Below are 26495 nucleotides of genomic sequence, written 5' to 3'. Positions count from 1 at the left end.
TTTTCTGATACTGTCACTGCAGCTTTTCACCTCTTTCAATTAGCATTTTTCGAATAATCTTCTATCCATAAATATGATGCGTGTATATGGCACATAAAACAATGAATACGTGTTGTGTTGAAAGACCCTGTCGCACGAGTAACCCAGTAACATAACGCACTATTGAACATTCGCCTTTTATTTGCACTTTCAGTCAGACGTAGATGATACCAAGTCGTACAGACAGTAAAACGCGGGGAAATGCGACATCCTGCTTGTGCTTTTTGGCTAATATTCCATAGCGATTGAGTGTAGGCTAGTAGCATCAGTTTGGTGGATAAGAACGAAACCTACGGTTATTCGTGTGACATGGGGGAGGGAGGGGGGGGGGCGGAAGGTACTTTTCCATCAGTTCTCTCAGCAGCCGCCACATGAACGTGAACGTGCGCGTGTTTGCATGCGCTCGAAAGAAGAAACCCAGAGCAGCGCCGATTTGCAGGAACTGTCACTTTAAGAAGACACTCCTGTTGCACGGGAGGCAGGCCGGTGTTTTTCCACTCTGATGTCTAATGGACACCCATTTTAAGAGACAAAGGTCAGAAAGAAAAGCTTATAAATTAAATTTACGGCTGTAATTCTCCTATTCAACACTCAGCCACCGCACAATATACAAGGGACAGCTCACTTCCAAAGGAATAAAAGGACACCATTACAGGTAACGGAACAGCGGCAAAAGGCATGCATGTCCCTGAAAACCTCTTAACATAGGACAAAGAATAGCTTTTGGAGGTAATATCCCACCTCGCCCCATTGCTTTGTATATTAAGTTGATTATTTTATATTTCATGAAATTGTTTTTTTTTTCGGCAAAGAACCGGTTTTCTTTAGAATTATTAATCTTACAATTAAGCTTAATTGGTAGCCTACCATTACAGCACATTTCTAATTTTTCGCAACAGTTTCGTTTTGATTGACTTTGCCATAATCGTAAAACGTTTCATTTGAAAAGACTGACTGCTGATTTCGAACAAGGAAAATGTTGCTGGTTAAACATTGATGATGTACCACGAACAAGAAATAGAGGATGCTATGTCAATTTATCAGGTTTTCCAAAAAATGAAGTATTCCGGTTTTAAGAAACTATCCGCGAGCATCTAAATGCTGTATTGAATGGATTTATTTAGACTTTAAACTGCCCATATGCCATTAGTAGACTACAGATCAGTACAGATAGCCTACAATGGAGATACAGGTAAAAAAAAGATGCTCACATGACTCCATGCGTAAATCACCAGTTAGGCAGATTTATGCTCGCAATTAGATAAATTGTAGGTTGTTCAAATTCTCGATTTGTATCGATTTTCTGTAATTGTGTGACTATAGCAGGCATTGTTCAATTTCCCCTATACCCGTGGTTTAGAAATGACCTGCTTATTAACGATAAAGTGATCTTTGGTTACCGCCACATGGTACATAAATAATGGAAGTTAAGAGGATTAAATTCTTGGGTATTATAAAACATGAAATGTGTCTCCGTACATAGCTCATAGATTTTTACTTGCGGTATTTGTGGAGAAGATACATTTATATGTTGGCGTTATGGGCTACAACTACGCCCGCTATTGTTCGTTTCTGTATGGAAAAGATGCCAACGATTTTACAGCCCCCATTACACGTGTGTGACTGTATCGATAACGGTATTTTCTCAGTCGCGAAAACCGTGGACATGGTCTTTATATTTGGCATTTAGATTGGCCCGTTTTATGAACGCTGCTCTGTCTTTCATACCGCTCATTTATTCCTTTGTCTGAGACTCGCGTGTGGTTGAAGATGCGCTTTTATGTGTCGAAGCGTTTATCTGCTGGCGACACCGTTACAAGCATGTGGATTGTGTTGAGCTTTACTGTGCTGAGCTTTACTGTGCTACCTGAACAAGGAAATGAATTCTTATTTTCTGCAAAATGAGGGCCTTGCTGAAATGGAATTATCGCGGTTGTTGCCTTATTTGGTGAGGGTGCGTTAACACTGAAGCGCCTTCGCCAGCGTTTCCTTGTGTGGATAGGGTTTGTACCCACGATTTAAACAGCGACGTTTCGGATTCATTCTTTGGCTGCACGGCTCTGTCTTAGCAGATCTTTCCCATTGGGGCTGTTGGGAGCTGCCTGATGTGTTCAGAATGGTTGTCACTGAAGTGTATTAATATTTAGTATCAGGAAACCAGCCGTTGTGAACAGTTAAGATACCAGCGATTAATTTCGTATTTCGGGTCAGTTCACCTTTCATTGACTGCGTATATATTAATTAATTTATATTGATATAATAAAAAAAAAAAAATTTAAAAATAAATGTGAATTCAGTCATTTGATCCGCTGCGTAACCATTCAGTCACTTTCTCTTGTTTGCTTCTCCTTGGCAGCAATTTGTTGCTTTACGACGTTAAGCAGTCACTAGGCATAAAACATTTACGCAGATGCTGCATGGATTATTTACCCGTGAGACGTCTTGCTTCTTAGACAACGCATCAGTCGATGCTTGCTTTCATTTGCGTCCGCTTTAAGCCAGTTGCCATGGCGGCTGTGGAAATGTTTGGAGCTCAGGCTTTTAAAGAAACATGTTCGCCATATGGGTTCTTGTGCAAATACGATCTCGGTTATTACGGGAAGTTCGGATGCACTATTGTGAACAAAAAATGCATCCGGCGCCTGCTTTGTCTTCTAAAGTATAGATTGACAATCACTCCGCGCACCCCTTGCATCGTAGTACCTCGGCAATACCATTGACCGTTAATGGCTTTCGGACATTAGTGTATGTTCTGTAGCTCCCGTGAAATCGTGGGACTGCTCAGCAGGCTGCTTGCATCCATAATGTCCTTTCCAAAATATGTGCCATATAGCTGCCTATTGTAGCCTACTTTGATATGTAGCCACACATCTATCTAAATTTGAGCTGTTGAAGAGACACAAAACCAAAGATTACATAACCCTGTTACAGGAAGTAAATTAGGCTGTCAACAATAACATCTCCAGTGAAGTCCTGTGTAGGTCAGTAGACAGGTTCTGTCTTCTGAGAAATGTGGGAGGTCGTCTTCCAAGTCAAGCCTTCTAAATCCATAAATCTGTTACATAATATGCCCTTGCTGTTTTACCAAATGGAAATGGGAGAAACCTATTATAGAAGGCCACAAGACTGCCGTCTTCTGGGCATTCTAGGTCTTTGAAGACTTAACTGTGCAGCTAATAAGATATATTTGAGGGTTGACAGCAATGTCAGCTATATTTGGTCACCTGCTCTTTTTGTTCTCATCTTCCCTCTGTCGTTGGCTCTGGGGAACAGCTGCTTAGTACTTGAATAACTAGCATGGCTCTGTTTTGATTTGGACTTTTGGTCACACACATTTTTGGACACATGGTGCAGGCCATTTTGTATAAGTTTCTCTCAATGTGGATTTCTGTTAGTAATCTTAGTAAGAGCTCTACTATCAAACATTAAAACACTGATTGCACTTAAGTAATGTGCAATTAATGGTGTTCCTGATTGCATGATTTCCTGTTTAGGGCCATAAACTTCCACATCGCTGTGTGCTGCTCTTCTTTCCGTATGCCATTCTGCACAGTGAAAATTAGTTGCTACATTGCAGCATTCACAGTGTGCTGGTTTCTCAGGGAGATTGTGTTTACTTGAAAATAAATTGCACTGTTAATCTGGGCAAATCACTGAGATTCCATGCCTGTTCAGAAGGCAACGTCATGGTCATATTTGCTGTTGTAAACTATAATCGAATAATGGAGCATTTTTTTGTAAAACGTAAAAGAACAACAGATTCTTCATGACATCTTCAGTTTAGCCAACACCCCCAGGTTTAACAGTTCATTCTCTTGCCCCATCCCTCATTCATTCATTCATTTTTGTTCTTTGACAGCTTTGAAAGTACCAGAGGTTTTAGGGGGTCCCCTCCCCCATTTTAATTACCCCCACCCCCCAAGGTTTTTAAGTTTTTGTGACCCATTCAGGCCATGTCAGTGTGGCACTGAGACCCCCAACGTGCAGTGGAGAGGGCTTGTCTTGGGGTCACTCTTTCACTGTCGCCACGGTGACTCACAAAGAGCACAGCAACACTCGGTGCCATATAGCAAAAGCCCCACCGCGCTGAAAAACAAAACGGGCAGTGACAGGTAACTTTTGCATCTGCTCTTCTTGGTGATGGTATTTTTAACACCCTGCACGATTTGGGTACATTGCGAGGGGCTGAGCTGAATGTGAATTTGCAGGTGAAGTAAAGCTGTGGGACATGTGGTAGCATATGTATATATGCATGTGGGCAGAGGCATACATTGCTGTAAGCACAGTATTGTGGTTGTGTGATGAGTATTCGAGTCACAGTGGAGGATACAAGTTTATATGTCATATTTAAAATGACCAGAATATATTCCATGTGATTCTGTTATTATGCTGGATGGAAGAGGAGTAAACTGTCATTCAGTTTAAATATGCAGGCATTGAAAACTATTTTTCAGTTTAACATTACATTTACATTTCGCAGAATGTCATTTAAAAATCTATTACAATTACTGAATTCAACAATGATTGGAATACATGCTCATATATTGTTGTGTTGTTGTATACTTGGTGATCTTGACAACACATTTTATTTTGAAATTCCATTTCTGTAAGGCAAATCTCATGTAACAAAGGGAGCCATTCAGAATGTTGGACTTTGATCTCTCAAAGGAAGATAAACAGGCTTTTGCCGGACAACATACAGGGCATAAAAAACAGACAACTTTTCATGCCTAAAAGTGGCAAAGGTAACTGATGGTCAATAGCGGAATAAAATGGGCAGTTCCATTGAATTATCATATCATTGCATCTCTGTTTGTTGATTTGGTGGTGGAGTCAATGTGCTCCATTGTGGTATAAAAATCATATGAAAATCATGCTTCTCGACTAGTGTACGATAGCCAGTGTTGAGGAACCTGCTCTGAGAATGTAGCTACGAATTACGCTGCAAGTTACCGCACAGCTACCAATAAGAGGATATAGTTAACGAAAGTTACATTTTAAATTTCAACAACATTGAAGCTACTTCATAAAAAAACATTTATGGGCAATGCCAGACTAGTGCTTCTGTTTGTGCCATGACCCTCTTTAAATCACATAAAACTAGTTCATAGGTTATATATTTTAATATAAATACATTTTCTTTTTGATACCTTTCACCATTGGTAATGGCAAATACATTTATAATGACCTTGTAAATATCTCTTCATTAGCTATTTTCAGTCTCTGTAATAGGCTCCCACGCAACACAGGAAGTGTTGCCGTTTTCCGCCAAAACGGAAAGTAATGGCGGACGGAACATAATGAGAATTAAAATTGGACATTGTTTTGATTAGAAGAACATATATCGTATGGACTGATGCAGACGTAAGGTGGGGTTTGCACGTTATTTTATAGTTTGCGCTTTCATTGTGCATAGCTAACCATACCAATATCTATTACTTCCTGATCAGATAGATAGCAATGTTGGATAGCTAGCTAAGTTTTATATCCATGCTGTTGCTGGTAGGATGCACACAATGCTTTTCTAGAGAAGAAAATGAATAAAAATCAACCGCATGTGCATATTTAATAACTCATTTTCTGTATGTATTTATGTATGTACGTAGGCTATGAACTAATGGTTTTTGCTAATTTGTCTTGCAATATCTGAATATCATGCTTTCCAGCAGTCAAAAGTTTGCAGGTCTGGACACGCTCCCTTTAAAACGTCATACACTTAGTACCGATCGTGCCATTATGGGCTAGTCTTTGATGTTTATTTTTTCTGGCTATTGTGACACTCGATCTTGGAAAGGCGACGTGGGATTTACAGTGTGCAGTTCCGCAGTAATTGCCACCTACCGACTCAGATGTCACTTAAACAACCAAAAAAGTTAATCTTACATATTGCCATTTTAGTAAGCTATACATTTTTTTTTTTTTTCATTTCAGGGGAGAAATGTTCAATGATGAGCTCTCATGATCTTTACACAGTTTAAATTGAGAATGAACTAAAGTTAGCTGCCCAGACACATTGCTTGTTCATAATTACATGAACCCAAAGCACCAACAAACTCACCAAGCTACAACCAAAAATAGTCCATTCCTTTGCCTCAACTGCTTTGAGAATCCCCAAATGACAGTTTATTTAAATGCTAACAAACGGTGCCTCGCATCATTAAATAACTCGACAAAAGAATGACAAAAGGCACAAATATGGCACTGCAGACACTGACGCCTCTTCCGTGCTTTGATTTTGTCATTTCACCGAACCTCACTTTCACCCAACTTCATATTACGGCCCATTTCCAAGGACTAACTCAAACTCAGCCAAATTTTGAAATGACCCATCGCATGTGCTTTTTGCAACATTTAAGTCACGTTGCCTGTTGAAATAGGTAGAATTGCTATGAGTTGAAGTCCGTGCGACTTGAAGACAGTGCGACTTGCTGTGAAGTAGATGGCGCTGGTCTCTGAGTGCCGACTGCTTTCCAGGATCCACGGCCTGGGGTGTGGAATGCATGGGGCGAGGAGGAGGAAGAAGTGTAATGGGCTGGCCCTCAGGAAGTGCACATGGTCTTAAAATAGGAACATTATGTAAGAGCAAGGAGGCTCACGTGGACTCCCGACCTGAGGGCTCCTGGATGCTCAAAACCACAGAAACTTACGTTCCGTTTCAGTTAAACGACGAAACCTTTAGTGGTTATGAAACCGACACCAGGCACAGAAACGCGTGGCAGTGCGAGTGGTCGTAATAATAATGTGTACATGATGATGGATGTTGGGCTGTGTTCTGTGAGGCTTTTTCTTTTTCTTTTGTTTTGTTTTAAAAACCAAAACACATGATACAATACACATTCAGAAACAATGCCCATTGTATACGGACCCACTGGACGATAAAAGAATGACCGTTTTTTGTTTTGTTTGTTTGACAATGGGGCAGAACCGGCCTTTATCTGGGTGGAGGTAATTAAGAGGAAACCTGAGACTTCTTACAAGCGTAACAGAGACCTCAAGTCTCCTCCTTAAAATAAAAGTCGGGTTTCACTTTAACCCACTCGCAGGGTGCTGACTGCACCCTACAGTGGAAATGTGGCCAGTTGTCGCCAGTTGTCACACTAGACATGGATGACCAGTCAAGGGTGTTATTTTTGCTTCATCCCATCAAAGTCCGCTCCTTTTGCGCAAAATTAATTTGGGCTACTGCCGATGTGTACGCAACATCTTAACAGAGCACTTCATTGTAACTGGATCGGCCCTTCGATTCCTGGCCACAAGTTTCTGATGACGCCTAAATGTGATGCACAAAGCTCCTTCTTGTTAGCCGGCCACAGCTCATGTCTCAAACACGGAGATTGTGCTCTCGATGAAGCGCCGTTTTGTAATCCAACTGTCTGCGGATAACCGTTTAAAGCTGAAGACAAGCAAGTGACCCCGTAATAAACTTTGATGCTGCATAAAAAACAAAGAAGAAAAAAAAAAAAAAAAACCTGTTCGGCGCTTTGAAAAACGGGCCGATGTGAAACCCCATCGGGGGAATGCGCAAGGGGTGTGGATGGCACGCTCTTTCCTGATCCTCCGGTCTGTCTGTGACTTGAATTACAAGCGCACGCGATACGCGCGGAGCGAGCTGTTCGTCCGCTAGCCGCGCGCGCGGGAAGTGGAAATTTACAGTCGACGGCCAGAGAGAAGCGTGCCGTCCCGGGGCTGGAAAGACGCACTCAATCTGCATTTAATTGTCTTTAGTTTGGGGGAGGATCCTCGGCGTCGGATCCACTTACAGTGAGCCGAATCCACATTAAAGCACTCGAGACAGTTATGGTGACAGCTGAGAGCGGCACACAGTCCACACAACTGCTACCATGAAGGAAATGTAAGTTCAATTCAATTGATATGGAATTGCTTTATTCATAATTTGCGGCGATTCGTTTCCTTGAAGAAACCAATCCCTGGTATTTGCACTTGTGATTTTTTAATTTACGTTCCTTTGACATGTCATGATATGCTGCTGTTACACTGCAGTTTTAGTCATCACCTCCATGTTACAGAATAAATTGCGTATTTTCGATACGTATTCTCGGCTCACTTTCTCATGGGAATTCTGTGCGCTCTTATAGGTATCGTTTTATTCAACTGCTGAAAAATCTACCTTTTTCCTCCCGAGTCAAGAGTGTAGAGGCGTTTTCAGACGCGAAGGGGTGTGGGTTAAATTAGTCTGGTCTTTGTCTGGTTCGCACTGTTTATCAGGCGCTAGGCTATTTGCAGAAGCGTGTCTATGACATTGAGATAATGTGAGCAGGGTCCCTTTCCGAGCGTGTGACCCTCAGGATGGCGGGAGGGTAGTTCTCTGTGCCGTAAGAAGAGCGCGATGGGAATGGGAGACAGGGTCTCTACACTGGCTGCTCAGCCATTTTACACAGTTATGTAATGTTCGGTGTCGAAGGCTACACAGCTCGCATGGGCAGTAGGCAGCCTGGCGGACAGCATGTAAAATTGAAGGATTATGCGTACTGTTCACTGAAGAAAAAAAGAAAAAAAATAGAAACAAGCACATAAGTCATCAAATCGGAGGAGTTATTTTTAGGTGAATTTACCATTCTCGCTGGGGAAACCAGCTCTTCATCGCAAATCACGCAGGGGGATTACGGTTAAAGACTAAAGCTGAAATGTAAATATAATTTCTCCTCCTTTAACTTAAGCTAACCCGACCATTTGCGGTAGGCAGATAGCTCAGGTCCTGTTGTAACTGTTGGGGTTGGAGTCTTCGCTTTCTGACCTGCCACAGAGCCTGAGAAGAATTTCACACTAGTCTCTCATTTGTGTTGCTAGATACTGGAATAACAAGTTATTTCCTTCTCTTTCGCGACAGCCCCGTCAGCATCACAGATTGGAGAGGGGGCAGTTTGGAGCAGATATTTGTGGCAGGTGACGCACGATGCCGAATGCATTCTGATTCTGAGCATCACTTTACCCCGTCACTCTAGACAAATTAGCCTCTTTGCAACCGGAGAGCAGATTGAGAAATGTATGAGAGAGAAAGAGAGAGAGGTGTAGATAGAGTAGCTCGTTTTTGTATGAGGGAGAGAGTGAGCTGAAATGATTAACCTAAATTCTGTGTTTGCATCTTCTCCCACACCGGAAATGCATTCATCACACGATATTGGGGATCAACTGGAAAATCGTCTTTCCTTGGTGTGTGTGCGTGTGTGTGCGTGTGTGTGCGTGTGCGTGTGCGTGTGCGCGTGTGCGCGTGTGTGTGTGTGTGTGTGTGTGCGTGTGTGTGTGTGTGTGCGTGTGCGTGTGCGTGTGCGTGTGCGTGTGCGTGTGCGTGTGCGCGAGAGTGTGTGAGCGCGTGAGAGAAGTGGGCTTTCCAGTTGAACGGTTTCATTGAGTGTTTTTTGGGAAGCCAGAGCGAGCCGTCGATGGACTCACTTCTCGGTTTCCTGGGCGAGGGATTTTTTTGAACCGTCTCCAAAATCTTTGGAAACCGATCGTGTTTCATGGTGGAGCCGTTTGGTTCGGAGAGAGGAGCGGAGTCCAAACGGCACCCACGGCGCTGGCAGCCGCTCTTCGCTGGCCCGCTGTGGGCGGCTACAGTTGCACAAGTATTTCGCGTATTGGTAACCCTGTCCGCAGGATCGCAGCCATGAACTTCTGCCATTTGTTTTAGCTAGTTGTTTGAAACATAACACCTGTGCCAGTAATAACAATTCCTTCTCTGAAAGGAATCTTGTCTACATGAAGATATTAGTGATTGGAGCCTATGTACTATGTCTCTTTTACTCTGATACCTGTGTATGTAGACCGTCTTGAGGCAATTATTACACGGCAGCCTATTTTAGGGGAGGTTGTAGCTGGCTTTATAAATCAACTTCGGCTGTCTTCAAAACATTTACGTCGTTATGGTCTGCATTCTGTTTCCCGGAGGAATGCTGCTCCGGTGTCGAGGTTGAATGGCATCGCCCTTGCCAAAGAATCTTTCCTCCGTCATGTCACTTATACCACACTGCTGCTTGAAACGTACAAATACAGATCTTTGCACTGTTGTCCCCAAGGTAAAACGGCCCTATCCTGAGTTGAACCGCAGGAAAAACCTAAAAAGTTAATTTTTTTTCCAAATTAAATTTGATCATATTATATAATAGTGACCCTGCTGTTAGAAAAAGGTTATTCATTACCCTTTCTGTATTTTCAGCAAGGTGGTACACCATCAGGGTACAATGGTTGTCTTATTTTAACCCTGTAGTTGTGAAATCCGAAATCTTCATCAAAGTTAAGAACCACGTAACTATTAAAGCATAATTAAAAAATAATAATTATGATGTGTTTTGTAGTAAAAAGCGAAAGGTGTAAGAAACATAAGTAGAAATGGAATTAGAACAAATACAATATATCTGGGCTGTGAAGCAGGAAAGCAGTCATTCACTGATTTTGGTAATGAATTTCAGGTTTCTGTGACATGAAAAATATTTGGGGTAAAATTCAATGCAATTCAATGGTTTTACAACGGGGAATATTTGCGAGGGTGGGTAATTTTTGACCCTGTAGATACGGGGTGCATGCATGATATAGACAACACAAGGGTTAAATACACTAGACTGGGTTCTGTCAATATTTCTCCTAAGCCTGGTCTTTCAAGTATGATGCAAAAGACAATTTGTCATTGAAATTTGGCAGTTGCTGAAGAAGGCCACACTATGTTTATATAGACCAGGATTAATTATGAGTCCTAGCATTCATTGTGCCTCCAGGTTATGGCCAAATTCTGTTCTGTCTTGCAGTGGACAAGCTCTTGCCAAGTTTCACAACAGCAATTTTATGTGGAGTTCTCCATGGGTTGGAAGATGTTAGGCAAATGTCTTTACCTGTGTACATATGGGGAGTCTACCTTGGTGTAAAATCCAGCTATGCAGCGTGAAATTTGAGCTGGTCTAGCTGGGTATGAACTGGTCAACCAGCTGTTTCAAAACATAGACTGAGCTGGTCAGACCATGTTAAGCAGGGAGCTGGTCTGAACTGGTCAACCAAAAAAGCAAACTGTTTTTTTAATTTTTAATTTTGGAATACATTTTCAAAAAAATATTAGAATCCATTGCTCCTTTTAACTGAATGATATACTATTATTACCATTGTGTCCAAAGATGAGTTTTACCCTTTCCAAAATACTGTATAAGACAAGGTATACTGCTAAGCCATAAGCTCTACATAACATTGTTTTATGTATGACATAGAACCTGGCATGACCACTCGCAGCGACATATATTATGGCTTATGAGCCCACTGTCACGCCTCTGTCATCTGTACATTATGACACTGGCCATACGATGTACGGTAAAACTCATATCGTTGACGTCTTGTTGGAACTGGCGTTTTGTGGTGTTTGAGTGTATTGCATTACAAGCTGAGTTGGAATTTAGAGCACTAGCTTCCACGCTAGGAAGTATAACGAGTGAAACGGATCTTTGTGTGAAAAGGATATTGATTGGAGGGGAACAAAAAAACTGGCAGACATTTGATCGTCATACACGCCCATTGACGCACGATGACGTAAAATCTTGTTTTCCTGGAAGTGGATGAAAAAAAAAAAAAAAACTTTAACGTGAAAATACACAAGTATTACAATTTCATAAATGTTTTGGAAGGCACACTTTAAGACATGTTTGCACGGTTATGAAGAATCAACTAAATTGTCAAAAAAAAGGGTGACTTTAGATATGGGGCTTGTCTGTAATGCTCGCGGGGGGTTTTTGGCTAACGTGGCCGTCTCTCCCTCCCTCCCACCTGCAGCATGGCACAGAAGGAGAAGCTACAGTGCCTGAAGGACTTCCATAAGGACACGCTGAAGCCGTCGCCGGGGAAGAGCCCGGGCACGCGGCCCGAGGACGAGGCCGAGGGCAAGCCGCCGCAGCGCGAGAAGTGGGCGAGCAAGCTGGACTTCGTCCTGTCCGTCGCCGGAGGGTTTGTCGGTTTAGGGAATGTCTGGCGCTTTCCTTACCTCTGCTACAAGAACGGCGGGGGTGAGTCCCTTCCCTTCCCTCCCCCCCCCTGGGGAAACCTTTCGTTATTCGGTATCGTTGTTGTGTACTTACTTTCAATTACTGTCGTTCATTATTATTATTTTTTATTTAAGTGCTATGGCATTATTGACGGCGTATCGATTTTAAGTAAAATATTAGGAATTATCGACCTGGCCTTTTTTCAAACTTTCGGAAGTGATGATAAAATGGCTCCCTGAAGGGAGCAGCTTTGCCTCGGCAGTTTGGGAATGTTTTCCGTGACTGATGCACGCCGTTTGGCGCCCGCAGGTGCATTCCTCATCCCGTACTTCATCTTCCTGTTTGGTGGGGGTCTGCCCGTCTTTTTCCTGGAGGTGGCCCTCGGGCAGTTCACCTCCGAAGGTGGAATCACCTGCTGGGAAAAGCTTTGCCCCATCTTTACTGGTGAGTACACTCAACCGACCTCTCATCACATTATATTATATTACATTACATTACAGACATTTGGCAGACGCTCTTATCCAGAGCGATGTACAATTAAGTGCTAATCCATAACCAGGGACAAGTGCACTGTGCCATGAGGACCAAAGAATTTGATGCCGGGAAAGCAGAGCCTGGTCAGTCAGAAGAACCACAATAAATGATGAAATCAGAGATGTAGTCAAAACATTGGGTGTGTCAAAATCAACTGTACATTGTTCTGAAGCAACAATGCACTGGAGATTTCCACAGTAGCAAATGACTTGGTGGACTATGGAAGCCCACTGTAGTGGATGATCATAAAATACTTTCAGTTGTGAAGAGAAAAATATTTTTAAAGGATGAAGAACATTCTCGAGGATGTACGCATAGTTGTTTCAAAGATGACGATCAAGAGAAAAGGCAACACCAGCATAATGATAATGCACACGCATGATAATGCTACCTTCACGTCACCTACAGTGTTAGCATTGTATAGGCATACTCTTTTTCGCGATATCACCAAGGCCTGGGAAAAGACAACAATTGGCACAGACTTTTGGAACGCCCTATGATCAAGATTTCGGTCCTTATCAGATGTAGCTATGGTATCTCCTTTTCTCCAATTTTGGGAACATTTGGTGGTAGGCTCTCCATCAAAGACCTAGCAACGTGTAGTAACCTATACCAAAACTAACTTTAAGTAATGAAAATGGCCACCTTTTTTATTACTGCAAACTTTTAAACAAAGTTTGGTTAAATAAACGGCAAGCTCTTTCTTTCCATGATGGACTGAATTAAGCTGTTGAACGTGCTGTCAACCTGTCAATGTGTTCTGTTGGTTGGCTATTTCTTCCTAGCAGCTGGGTACTACCCGTTGATATTTTTAAACTTCAAGCGCTTGTTACAGTTGCTACAGCTGCCTGCATATTTCAATCGTTTTACCCTGCTACACATGAGATCTGCAGTATTAATTAATTTAATAAAAACACTTTTGTTTTTTTTTTTGTTTTCTGTTTTCTGTGATTTTCAACAACTTTGCTATGACTGCTCTGTGACTTCAGTCGATATTTTCTGTGACAGAAACCCAGCCTTATCTAAAATTCATAGCATGCCACCACATCAAGGAACCATGGTGAACATACAGTTATGGTTTGGACACGTATGGCTGCCACTGGAACTGGCACTGGAGTTGACTGCTGATGGCAGCCAAAGGATGATTTCTGAAGTGTAGAAATCTGCAGCAAAACAATGACCTCAAACATACTGCTAAAGCAACCAAGGAGCAACCAACCAAAGCAACTAAGTTTATCACATGACCTGATTACAATCGAACATCCGTTTCACTTGCTGAAGAAAAAAAGCCTCCAACCAAAGCACGAACTGAAGATGGCTGCCGTGCTGGCCAGACAGAGCAGCCAGGGAAGATATCCAGCGTCTGGTGATGTCTATGGGTCTCTGACTTTAGGCAGTCTCAGTGGAAAGGATTTTGATGTATTTTAATTTGTCCAGTTACTTTTGGTCCCCTAAAATGGGGGAACTATGTATAGAAATGGCTGCAATTCTCAGAATGGATCATCTGATACGGATGTCAATTCCCTCAAAATAAAGCTGACAGTCTGCACTTTAACCTCAAATATTGTTGGAGTGCAGAGCTATGAATATACCAGTGCTTTCAGAATGACCCAGAGCCTTCAGGCTTCCAAACTGATTATGATATGTATGGATTGAGCCAAATGTGTTCGGTTTCCTTTGATTTTCGGTAGGCCCGTTGCTTTTTAAAATTTATATTCATGAGAACCTGGACACAGACCAGTATCTTCTTGGCTGGAAGACTTTGCTGGCGTGCTTTGTATTTGCATGTATGTATCAGCGGTCCTGCCAGATTTTATGAAACACCTCTCTCAGATTGCTAGGATAGATTCATATTGCTTTCTCAGCTTGGGCCTCCCTGTTCTACAGCTGGCCGAAGTCTGTGAGATGAACCATCACACCGAAAGAATGGTCTAGCTGAGTGAAACTCGCATTAAAGTGATTTTATTTTTTATTTTTTCACTCAGTGAGTGGTCACTGTGTGGAATAGTTTGCTAGGACATACTGGAGGCAGAAACAATGGGGGTTTTCAAGACAAGGCTTGATACGGTGCTAGATACTATTTAGCTTTTAGGCAGACTAAGCACTTGGGGGTAGAAAAGGTGAGCACTGCTGGGCTGAATGGCCTGTTCTCGCCATCACAGTTTTGTTATGATATATTATGTTATGTTATGATTATCCAATTTCCCTTAGCCTTCCTGCTTTTCTTCACTTTTTTGTTTTGTCTTTGTGTTTGCTTGATAAAGAATTTAGCCAATATTTGCGTATTTTCAAAGCCTTACAGGATGTAATTTCCCATTTCTTCTAAACAGATGAACACACACTCACACATTCACACACACACACTGAGTCTCATCCGTGTGCAGTTTGTATCAAATTCTATGTTGCCATGGCAGCAGTGCAGAAATAAATCTGAGAGATGACTAGCAATGAGATCCAAACAGAAGAGACGGACATCTTAGGAATAGGAACTAGGGATATCGGGCAAATCACCGAATGATCTGGCAGCGCGGGTCTGCGTAGTTTGTACACCCGTTCAGATTTGTTTCGCCAAACAGCACAACCCTATTTATAGAATAAATTGTGTTGGGATGAGACTGGATGTCAGCAAAGCTGTTCATTTCAATCCTGGCAGCTGGTCTTACCAGCCACTTTCGGTTTTACTCAGGCAAGTGGCCGAACTGGAAGGTGGCCCCCAGTTCGCTTGCCCAGTGACGTTAAGCGGAAAGGGAAGGGGATAACCTGGGCGGGGGATCTTTAGCAGCTGTTAATTAGTGCTCTAGCTAAGGAAGGAGCGCTAAAACAACGTTCTCAAGCAGAGAATGAGACATTTAACCCAAGGACCTTGTGCGTGTATGCACGCAGGTGTTTAAATGACATATAATTTTCGTAAAATTTAAATGTTATAAATCATGAAATGTAAATGGCTACCCTGCTAGCTGAGAGGTTCTCTCTCCACCACTTCTAGCAAAAGGTAACAAAGGTTTTGTCTATTTTAACAGTTCTGTACAGAGCACATTAAGATATACAGTTTAAGAAGGGTTACGTTTTATTGGATTGAATTTATTTGTGCACTCAGAAGTTCCGCATTCAACCTTTCCGCTTCCATCAAGGTCATTGTGTTTTTGCGGGATGACAGACAAGCGCGATAATGGCGGCTCTCCTCTCGGCAGGTATCGGCTACGCTTCGATCGTGATCGTCTCTCTGCTGAACGTGTACTACATCGTGATCCTGGCCTGGGGGCTGTACTACCTGTTCCAGTGCTTTCAGCCTGAGCTGCCGTGGGCCAAGTGCAAGCAGCCCTGGAACAGTGACAGCTGCGTGGAAGACACCTTCCGCAGGAACCGGACGCTCTGGGCCGCGGCCAACGTCACCAACTTCACCTCGCCCGTCACCGAGTTCTGGGAGTGAGTACGCCGAGACCCGGGTGCTTCTGAGCAGGGACCTGACGCCTCCAGCCCTGTAGGGCTGCAGCTCCTGCTGGTCTTCAGTGCGTTTCAGCACTCGAGCAATTTACTGAAGGCAGTGAGAGGCTGAATAATCAACTTGCCTAAAATGGCTGCTGATTGATAGGAAAACGGGTCCTCCAGGACTAGGGTTAAACCAGCAGACACTGCGGCCCTTATTACCTTACTACAGAGTTTTCATGAGTGTCGGTTTATATAATGGTGGCTACTATCGATCTTTGACACTTTTATATCTAGTGTTAGCTGATACGGGCCTTTGCGAGGTGCTGTGGCTAGTTCCTGCGAAACGTTAAACGTGGGCTTCCTCTGTTTTCTGTGCTGACACGCCCGTTCCCCTGTCGCTGCTCCCACACAGACGCAACGTCCTCAGCATCTCCAGCGGCATCGAGGATATGGGGGAGCTGAAGTGGGACCTGGCCCTGTGCCTCCTGGCCGTCTGGGTCATCTGTTTCTTCTGCATCTGGAAGGGGGTCAAGTCCACGGGGAAGGTGAGTGCGGGCGGAGGATCCTCACCTTTGAGCGTGTAATGTATAGAGACGGCAACGCCAATAGAAACCAACGGGGAATAACTCTGCATGCTCAATGGTGTCCTTGGTTACATGTCTAGTCCCATTGCGCAAAGAGGAAGACGCAGAGTAAATTACATACCACGGCGGATGATCTAATAATGAACGCTTCAGCAGTTTTACAGCAGGGCAGGCATTTATTGGGAAATAAAAACATCTATATCTTTTGTGCATGAGGGGAAAAATCTGAATAATGCATAAAAAATATGTAACATAGGTTGAACATTATATGAGTGGAATTATTTTTAATTTGCTGTGAAACTTGAATGCAATCCAATGGGAAAATAGGCTCTTTGAGCATAACTACAGATGGTATCGCTAGGGGGCGACTTCATATCAATTGGCGAAGCTAGTAGCTCAAAAGGTTTTCCCACCGTTAATGACCTGTCCTGCATCGTACTACGTACAGCAGGGGCTCCCAAACATTTTTCTCATGTGACCCAGAATGAATGTTCACAAGCGTACATGACCCCAACACACATCTTGTGCCCAACACCACCCTTCAGCCATGACTATAGTGGAAATATACCACAACCTCTCCTGCCTCATTGCTTTATTACAGTTGGGTTGTTGTAATGTTAAACATGTAGTGGCCTACATTCACATATTGTAAGAGACAAAAATGACATTTTATCTTTTTAAAGATTATCAGGTGACCCCCCCATCCTGAAATCGAGCAACCCAACATGGGGTCCTGACCCACATTTTGGGAACCCATGGCGTACAGCCAGAGCCTGGTGGGCAGTAAAGGTCAAATTTGGAAATAATTGGGTCTGGCGGTGAAATTGATCTTATGCCACTTATTCCTCTTGCTTAAACCTTGTTTATTGATGGCCCCACTTGCCCATGCATTTCCCCCTATGTCTGCTGCCAAGGGTGCTGCTTCATATTTACCTCTTACCTGTAAGATTGCAACATAAGGTATGGTACACTGTAAATCATTAATTTACTGTATAAATATGAACTGTTACTTCGTAGACCGCCATGTTGGCCACATAGTGCAAAATGGACCTTGATATGAACTTATGTTTTTGCCAAGTCTAGTCTTTCAGCACATAACGCATGTTTGCAGGCCAAGTGTACTGACAATTAGCCTTAAACTGAAAATCGGACTGAAAAAAACGGATTACTTTAGAAATTATTCCAAAAATAGCAATCCGCACACAAACACAAGAGTGCAAGTCTTGAAGATATGAATGAAAGCCACCAATGTTCTGCAGTTGGACCAGGCTGTCGAATAGCTCGGGGATTAAGCTGAATGAACCCAAAGGTGGCTTAAAGGGACAGTTGACCCAAAAAGGAAATTAAAGTAGGTTTTCACTTACCCAGAGTAGTTTCTTGTTTTTGAATACCGTTCACCATGATATAATGGACCGCTACCTAGGCAGATCTTTCATGCTCATCAGTGTGCTGCCAGATGGTGATTGCGCAGACTGTTGAGTGTTTCTAATGTAAATTGATGAGCTTGAAAGATGACATCCGTAGAGGTCCATTATATCATGGTGAACTGTGTCCAAATGCACTTAACTTTAACTGAACTTTAATTTCATTTTTGGGTGAACTGCCCCTTTAAGAATAAAATACAGTACAGACAGACGGGCGTCACTCCCGTGCCTGTTGCTGGGAGCACAAACACAACGAGGGACTGAGTCAGCACATATCTGAGACGGGGAGGCCTTCGCGGGCACGTCAGGACGTGCACACGCCCTCGTACCGCGAGGATATCGGTTCTGTCGGCGTCTGGCCGCGGAGGTGTTCGCTCAGCCCGCCTGCGTTCCAGCGGCTCGTCGGCGGGGCCAGCAGGCGGGGGCCTCTGTCAGAGGCGGGGCCCTCAGGACCCAGCGCGCTCCTGGCGCCTGAACGCGCGGACCTCTGGCTGACCGCGCCCTCCTCTGCTGTCTGTTCGCAGGTGGTCTACATCACCGCCACCTTCCCCTTCATCATGCTCATCATCCTCCTGATTCGTGGAGTGACCCTGCCAGGTGCCTACGAAGGGATCAAGTTCTATCTCTACCCAGACCTGAGCCGTCTGAAAGACCCCGAGGTAAGGGAGCTGGACCGTGCATCTGGCCTTTGGCTTTCTCCAGCATGCTGGGTCTCCTGTCTATTTCTACACCCTAAAGCCCCTACCCTAAAGCCCCTACCCTAAAGCCCCTTCCCCAAAGCCCCTACCCCAAAGCCCCTACCCGATAGCCCCTACCCCCACAAAACACATTTCCTCAGTTCTGTTTTTCAGCCTTTGACCCAAACTCAAATATCGTAAAATCATTAAGTGTTAAATCCAGGAGAGGCAAGTGGGCGGACAGGGCCCTGTTCAGACAGTAGTGATTCATTGCGCAACAATCCAGAGGGAGTGCAAACACAAGGTGCGGTGGGACTGTTTCGGCGTTGCAAAACAAATCGGCTGCCTTCTGGAAAATGATACAAACCTGTTCCAGGATTGTGGGGCCTAATAAGTCAAATTTTGCCTGCCTGCGAACAGAATCCTGAGGCCTAGCCAGCCGACTTTTTTCCCAGCTGTAAATAAAGAGAACGAGCTCATTCAGCCTGTGCCATGCTATATTTTCTCTCTGGGGGGGGGGGGGGGGGGAGAGTTTTACTTCTGTCTAGTCTAAATAAACGTGAACGCGCAGCAAAGCATTCATAAGCAAACAAAAGCATTCATAATCTGTTCTTTTTTTGCTGTTTCTCATCCCGTAGGTTTGGATAGACGCAGGCACTCAGATTTTCTTCTCGTACGCAATCTGTCTGGGAGCAATGACATCACTGGGGAGCTACAACAAATACAAATACAACTGCTACAGGTGAGCCCCCACGGCCCGGGGGGCGGGAGGCGGTGGGTTTTAGTGCAGTAAAAAAAAAAAAAAGAGTTGGGTTAAAGAAAAGTGGGGACCTAGGTTCCTTTTGTGTTAATTAACAAACTCCATGACGTATGTGTGACATAGGGACTGTTTGCTGCTGGGAGGCCTGAACAGCGGTACCAGTTTTGTGTCTGGCTTCGCAATATTTTCCGTCCTGGGCTTCATGGCACAAGAGCAAGGGGTGGACATTGCCGATGTGGCAGAGTCAGGTACGAGGGTCAAAGGTTGCAGTGATGGTGGGCACTGCTCCTTAAAACAAAACAAAAAGAGTCTGATCAATCCAATTTCTAGAACAAAGACAAAACCCAGAAAAGAAAAACGGAATAAGAAACTTCCGGAAACTAAACTAAACCAAACAAACAAACAAACAAACAAACAAACAAACAAAAAAAAGACGACACTGAAATGTTGACGTTCCGGCAATCCGACACTCCTTGATGAGAGAAATTTGGCAAAATTCAAACTATTTGTACATCCGTCAGAGTCCAGAGGTGAGCGGAATTCATTCTGGTTGGATTTGTCCAAAGAAACTATTTAAAAGCTACTGTATCGAGTGAACATGCAAGAAAAACGCTGGGAAAGTTTAATATTTTCTGCTGGAGATGGTCCAGAAAAGTAGTGGCGAAGAGTCAACTGAGAAAGCGCCGATGTCTTCTCCTCGTTTTCTCTAGAATGCAAAAAATCTGCTGCTCAGATCTATTTCGAGTGAAGCAAAACTTAGTGAAAACGGGTCGTCTTGTGCCAAGTTATACATGTAAAAAAGGAGTAATGAAACTTGCTGAGTTTTGTTTTATCGAATCCTTGGCTTTTGTCAATCGCCTGCATCTACGGCCTTTTCTGGATGTTGGTTGGATATTCTCGAAAGCTGTTAATAACTGCCCCATGCCCGTGGAGGATTGTATTTCTCTCTCACCTCTCCCTTTTCACGTTATGTGGACGTTAAGCAAGGTGCATCTCCACTCAGCATGCTCCCTCTCTCAAACGCCCTGTAGTTGTGTCACTTCCTGTGTCCGCTTGGCCAAAAGGGGAAAAAGAAATGTTTCAGTGTGGTGATTTTTTTTCCAGGGAGTATTTATTTTTTAGAGAATGTCATTTTCAAAAGAGGGAAAAAAAAAAAACTAAACAAAACAAAAAAAAAAACACTTGGATCTACTTCTGATCTATATTTAGACATTTCTCCTCATAAAGAGAGCAAAGACGGGTTTATTCCTTTTTCAAATTGACATCCCGTTTCACTGGCTCCCTTTATCTGTGTTTAGTTAATCTGTAGTGCTGTGTTCAGCAAAGTCTCTCTAAGGAGACAACTGTACTTAGCGTGCTATTCCTCTCCAAACATCGAGTACTTGTTATCAGTACTCTTGGGGTTCAAAGAAATGTGCTAATATTTCAGTCTGAACTTGAACTCAGCAAACCTACAGCAAACACACAGAGCTGATAGCCTACACACAGTCATGTTATTTTGTATCTCCATGGAGATAATCTGGACAATTGCTGAAGTCTCCTTTGGGTGTTGACTGTAACTGTAATTGTAACTGACTTGGATACAAATATTCAAACTAAACCACACGAAGGTAGGCAGTGAAATGGACACGGCTAATTGCTAAGAAAAGTCTTAAAAGTTTCCTTTGCCTTTAACTGCGGCAACTTGACCCTGGAGTGCAGTTTTGGAAGTTATTCTGGATCTAATCATCGCTGGCTGTCCAGTTTGATAGCCCTGGTGTTGTTTTGTTGGAATGCCCCTGTGATATTTCCGCAGCTAAATGAGCCGGTGTGTTTGCTGTCTCTTTCTTGTTGTGTGTTTTAACTTCTGTTGAACAGGTTAACCAAAGGCTCGATTGCATTGTAAAGACCAGAGGAGGCCATTAGTATGTTGCCCCCTCTGTCTTTGTGATTTCCTTTTTTCATAGTTGTATAGTATTCACTAAGAGAATATGGCACTACTACCACTACTGTTACAAGATAAATGTATACTCTATGCTTATATGCGCATATGTTTCTATTCATATACATCTACATATAGATTTAAATGCATAGTTATAGACCATAGTTATATAGTTTCATATTGATTTTTATATAGTTCTATCGTTATGTAGTTTTGTATTTGTATATGGCACCATAAGTACGGCTTATTGAAATAGTAGTAGTTTGCATTTTTCAGTGCTAAGATTGTGTAATGCCCGCACCATGCAGTAGCACAGGAAGGAACAGACAGATGCCGCATAAGCGAAGTTAGAAAAGATCTGCCTGCTTTTTTTATTTTTAACTGAATTTGGTCTGCGCTGCCCTCGATGCCGCGTGGCGTCACGGCACAGATCAGATTGAACCGGAGGCTGTTTGTACTGATTGCTCTCTCCCCCACCTCCCCTCCCCCCTCTCTCTGTTCTGTCCCTCTAGGTCCCGGCCTGGCCTTCATCGCCTACCCTAAGGCCGTGTCCATGATGCCTCTGCCTACCTTCTGGGCCGTTCTGTTTTTCATCATGCTTCTGCTTTTGGGACTCGACAGTCAGGTCAGCGTCTTGTGAATTCGCCTCTCTCTCTCTCGACTGACGGGAAGTTTGCTGTTTGCAGTTGGGCGATGTGTGACTGGCCAATGGGTATTGCTATCGGTATCGCTCGGTTTGATATTGAATACCGTCTATGTAGAAATAAGTAACCAATGACGCCACATCGCTGAAGTAGAGTCATTCATGGCGTCTTTGTTGTTCGGCGTCGCACTGGCATGGAAACATTGAAATTGTGTTTGATAAAATAATCAACAAATGTTCTTATTTATGTTAAGGTTCAGCTTTATACTTTGCTAAAGCAAATAACAGGAGATGAGAAAATTCTGTAATATAATATTGCCAAGACAACTGACAGTTCAGTAGAAGTCTCGGTCTTTGGCAGAACGATTATACCGATGATGACAAATCGTCCTCGAGCTGTTGGCACCAACCATCAAATGTGTCGCCGGGGGCAACATTCAGACATCGCCTAACTGTAAAATTCTCAACAAATGTACACTCCTGCAGCCTGTGGGCTTCCATTGTGTATATCTCTGGGTTCAAGAATGTCTGTACTGACCAGTGCTTTGTATGATGTTTAATTGCAGTACATGTATGCATGTGTGTGGGGAGGGACACATTCTTTGCCTTACTGCAAACAATCCCGCCATTTAACAACTGCCCCATATGACATACACTGGTAAAATGCTAATTTGTTTAACGAAATGAAGACGCAGTAACAAGATTATTGCATGGGCACATACTACATTATAGGGAAATCAGTACTGAGACCAGAACCATTTTTACATGCCAAGCGAAAGCAGATTCATAGATTATTACATTTTGGCACAATAGTGTAACATAATATTGTACAGAACATACTGGAGTATTGTATTTAGTGAATGAAAGCTGCCCTGAGTTTTGAAATTCAAATATTTAAAAAACACGCCTAGCTGTTGGCGACTGTTCGGTTAAGCTCAGTTAGACTCTCCGAGTTGGAATCGGGTTTCTCATCCCGTGTGAAATTGTACCCTTTGCTAAGCCAGTCACCTTCAGACTGGGAGTCAGGTTTGAGCTGGGAGTTCAGCCGGTTCAGTGTGACCAGAATCCAGCAGTATACAGGGAGGCCCAACAGAGGTGCCCACACTGCCGTACTTAAACCCAGCACCCAAGAGTCGGCCATTTTCTCTATTTTTTTCAGGCAGTTGTCAATACACCGATAATGACAATGGAGCACTATTTTAATTGCTCATGTTGCAATATAGTCATACTGTTTAGCATGGTGGTAAACTCATATTATAACTTATAAGGCCAAAATGACACATAGCTAAAACGGTACCGCGCTCGCTTGCTAGTGGATTATAGCTGTTACACAAGTGGCGGTGAGGTGAGCGCTAAGTACACGCTATATGTAGCATACTTGTCTAGCAAGCTTTGCTTCTGCTATGCAATGGATACTTAACTAGTGTAAACTTTTTTTTTATTTTTTTTTTTTTTTTTAACTAGCGGACATTTTAACTAGCTTAAACTAGCAGACATTTTACTTGTGTGTAAAATGTCCTGGTCCAGGGCCGTTCTCTGATCTGAACGCCGTTCTCTCCTCTGTTTCCGCAGTTTGTCGAAGTGGAAGGACAGATCACATCCCTGGTTGATCTGTACCCGTCCTTCCTAAGGAAGGGATATCGGCGGGAAATCTTTATAGCTATCTTGTGTGTCATGAGCTATCTTCTGGGACTTACCATGGTTACTCAAGTAAGTATGTCATCTACTTCACGGTGAATTGCACTCATTTGGTTTTTGTTTTCCAATTCATATTTTAGCCCCGATTTTTCCCGACCCTGACCTTGTTGGCGTCCGGAGGAGATGGCAGGCACCTGACTCCTCAGATTCACGTGAAGCCTATCCCTGCCATATCGAGGACGTACCACCAGTCACGTACTGCCCATGTCTTTGGACATCCAGTGTAACCCTGCTGTAAAGTCCAGCTATGCCAGCTTGACCAGCTTGAAAATTGAGCTGGTTATGCGAGTCATGAAGTCATACCCAGTCTAGTTGGGTATGAGATGGTCTACCGGGTTTTGCTGATTGCTTCTCTGAGCTTCTCTGAACCAGCCCAGCTGTTTCATAGCTTGGGCTGGTCAAACCATGTCAAGCTGTCAGCTGGTCTGCACTAGTCAAGCAGCTAAACCATGTCAAACTGGGAGCTTGTCTGAGCAGGTAAACCAAGCTTTTTCCAAACCAAGCTTTTGCTTGGGAGGAGTATCTGTACAGCCTGAGCCACTCAGAGCCCCCAGTGCTTCCTGTAATGATGAGGACGCTCTGTTTGTTCTCTACTTAATGAAATCTCTGTAGCCCTCGTCACCTCACCAATTACCCAATAGTGCATGGTTCATGGAAAGCTGTTTTTGTTCTCTTAATTAGTTCGTAATTAGTAAGCATAAGTTCAAGGCGTTGGTGTACATTGCAGCTGATCGCTTCAATATAAATGCCTTCTTGTGGTCGTGTGGTTTCGTACAGTAACGTACAAAATGTGTTAAAACTATTCTGATATTCTTGATTCCATTCCCAATAGATTTTGAATCTGAAACAAAATTACTTGCATGCACTCAAAAATTATTTTATTGAGGCATACTACGTAGGATTCCTTAGCTTTGAGGTGACTTCCTGTGTTTACAGTCAAAGAAGTCTCCTCCTCTGTCCTCAACCCAGCACATTCACCTCCGTTTTTATGTTTCAGATACATTTTACAATTTTTATCTTTATATCTCGGTTCTTTGATAGCTGTCACCAGCGAGGAAAAGCAGTTCCAGCTCTGTAGCCACACCCAGCCCTCACATAAAGGAGCACCACACCCAGAAACAGCCCGAGCACAAATTAATGAAAGGAGCACAAAGACCGAGATTGCCAGCGCATTAGTTATTGATTATTTTACTGTATTTTCAAGGTCTAGAAATCCTGCATAGTATAGCTTTAAAAACATATAATAAATGCAAACCGATAGCAGGTTAATTATAAACGATTATATTTATCCAGTCATGGAACAGATCGTACAGATAACAACACTTGCACAAGTGAATGTGAATCTTCGTGAATCTTTTTGTGTTGTAAAGCAAAGCGAGTAACAGTAGGATGACGGCCTCCTCCGCAGAAGTTCTCTGTGGCCCAGACAATTCCCTTATCTGTTGGCCTCTTTTTATGGCCTTCCTCTGCCCGGCCGAGCCGGAAGATTCCGGACGAGCGGCGGCTCTGTCCTCATGTCTATACTTGGAGTTGAGAGAGCCGCCTCACAATACGTGAGCAGACCCACAATGCAGCGGGAATGCGAGCCGGGGCCCCGCCCCCCCTCGCCGTTCGTTCCCATCCGGGGAACGGCGCCCTGGGAATGCGGGACGGACGTCGGTCCGCTTGCTGGGGCCTGCTTTTTTTCCATGACATCACGTCTCCCGTTTCGCGACTAGCGCTCTGAACAGCTGACGCGTGCGTCTGTGTAGCAAAAAAAAAAAAAACGAAAAGGAAAGAATCCGCGGGACGCGGGGGTAGCCGGCGGATTCTTTCCTTTTCGAGCCCCCCCCCCCACACCCCGGCCTGTACAGAAAATTGACCAATGTGTGGAATTGGCCTGTGAAACACACTAACGTCCTCTGTCCTCTCCTCCTACAGGGTGGCATGTATGTTTTTCAACTCTTTGACTACTATGCAGCCAGCGGTGTGTGCCTTTTGTGGGTTGCATTCTTTGAATGTATTGCTGTAGCCTGGGTTTATGGTAAGTATCGCCAAAGACTTAACATCTGTAATTATGACTTTATATGTGCTGCAACACCGGTAGCGTTAATTTCAAAACAGCTTCACTGTGACACAGTGAAATGTAATTCTTGAATGAGGCGTGAGACAACATGTACGTATTCGATAGATAATCCTTACATGGCTTTGGGTCATGTTTTTTTTGGCCTCTTTTGACAATCTTGTCTTTCAAAAAGGAGATTTTCTTGTATTGTGGGTTTAAGAAATATTAATGTGTGAAATCAATATTGTTGTTTCCATTGGGATGCCGCTGTTGACACATGTTATTAAATTTCAAACTGTAAATCATTCAAGGGCATTTCTTTTGCACATCCTGTGTGAAGGATTTCAGTTATTCATTCCTGCCAGGGAACTCAACACACTCCTCAGTCTTCCTCATTTGAACAGTAAGCGTTATGAAAGAGGAAGTTGGCAGAAGTTAGCATATCGCTACATGATCCCTTTTTTTCATACTGTTGACTGAGGTGTCTTGTAATGCTCGAATGAGATCTTAAGGCCTTCATTTTCTTCCCCGCAACAGGCGTTGATAATTTCTATGATGCGATCGAAGACATGATTGGCTACAGACCAAATCCCTGGATGAAATGGAGCTGGTCCGTAATCACGCCTGTCCTCTGTATGGTGAGTATGCCCTGGCTGTCTGAGCTCTCCCCTCCTCACATTACATTACATTTTATTCAGCAGACGCTTTTATCCAAAGCCACGTACAAAAAAGTGCATGTCGAGGTCACAGAACAAACAACGGAACAG

At 43.4% G+C, this 26495-nt stretch overlaps 1 protein-coding gene across 1 annotated transcript in view; it reads left to right on the top strand.

Moving 5' to 3' along the window:
• The first annotated feature begins 493 nt into the window (after window positions 1-493).
• slc6a6b (solute carrier family 6 member 6b) overlaps window positions 494-26495 on the top strand; it is a 32613-nt gene continuing 6611 nt past the window's right edge. The window contains exons 1-12 of the mRNA XM_061219531.1: window positions 494-694; window positions 11806-12035; window positions 12324-12458; window positions 15740-15974; window positions 16390-16522; window positions 18510-18644; window positions 19301-19404; window positions 19546-19670; window positions 21856-21968; window positions 23559-23696; window positions 25605-25707; window positions 26266-26366. Of these exons, the coding sequence (XP_061075515.1) occupies window positions 11807-12035; window positions 12324-12458; window positions 15740-15974; window positions 16390-16522; window positions 18510-18644; window positions 19301-19404; window positions 19546-19670; window positions 21856-21968; window positions 23559-23696; window positions 25605-25707; window positions 26266-26366 (1551 nt within the window). The 5' untranslated portion in view covers window positions 494-694; window position 11806. The remainder of the gene's footprint in view (window positions 695-11805; window positions 12036-12323; window positions 12459-15739; window positions 15975-16389; window positions 16523-18509; window positions 18645-19300; window positions 19405-19545; window positions 19671-21855; window positions 21969-23558; window positions 23697-25604; window positions 25708-26265; window positions 26367-26495) is intronic.

Source organism: Conger conger, chromosome 14 (genome assembly GCF_963514075.1).
Source record: "Conger conger chromosome 14, fConCon1.1, whole genome shotgun sequence".
In the NCBI taxonomy this organism is placed as follows: domain Eukaryota; kingdom Metazoa; phylum Chordata; class Actinopteri; order Anguilliformes; family Congridae; genus Conger; species Conger conger.
This window is presented reverse-complemented; position numbering and strand designations above follow the sequence as displayed.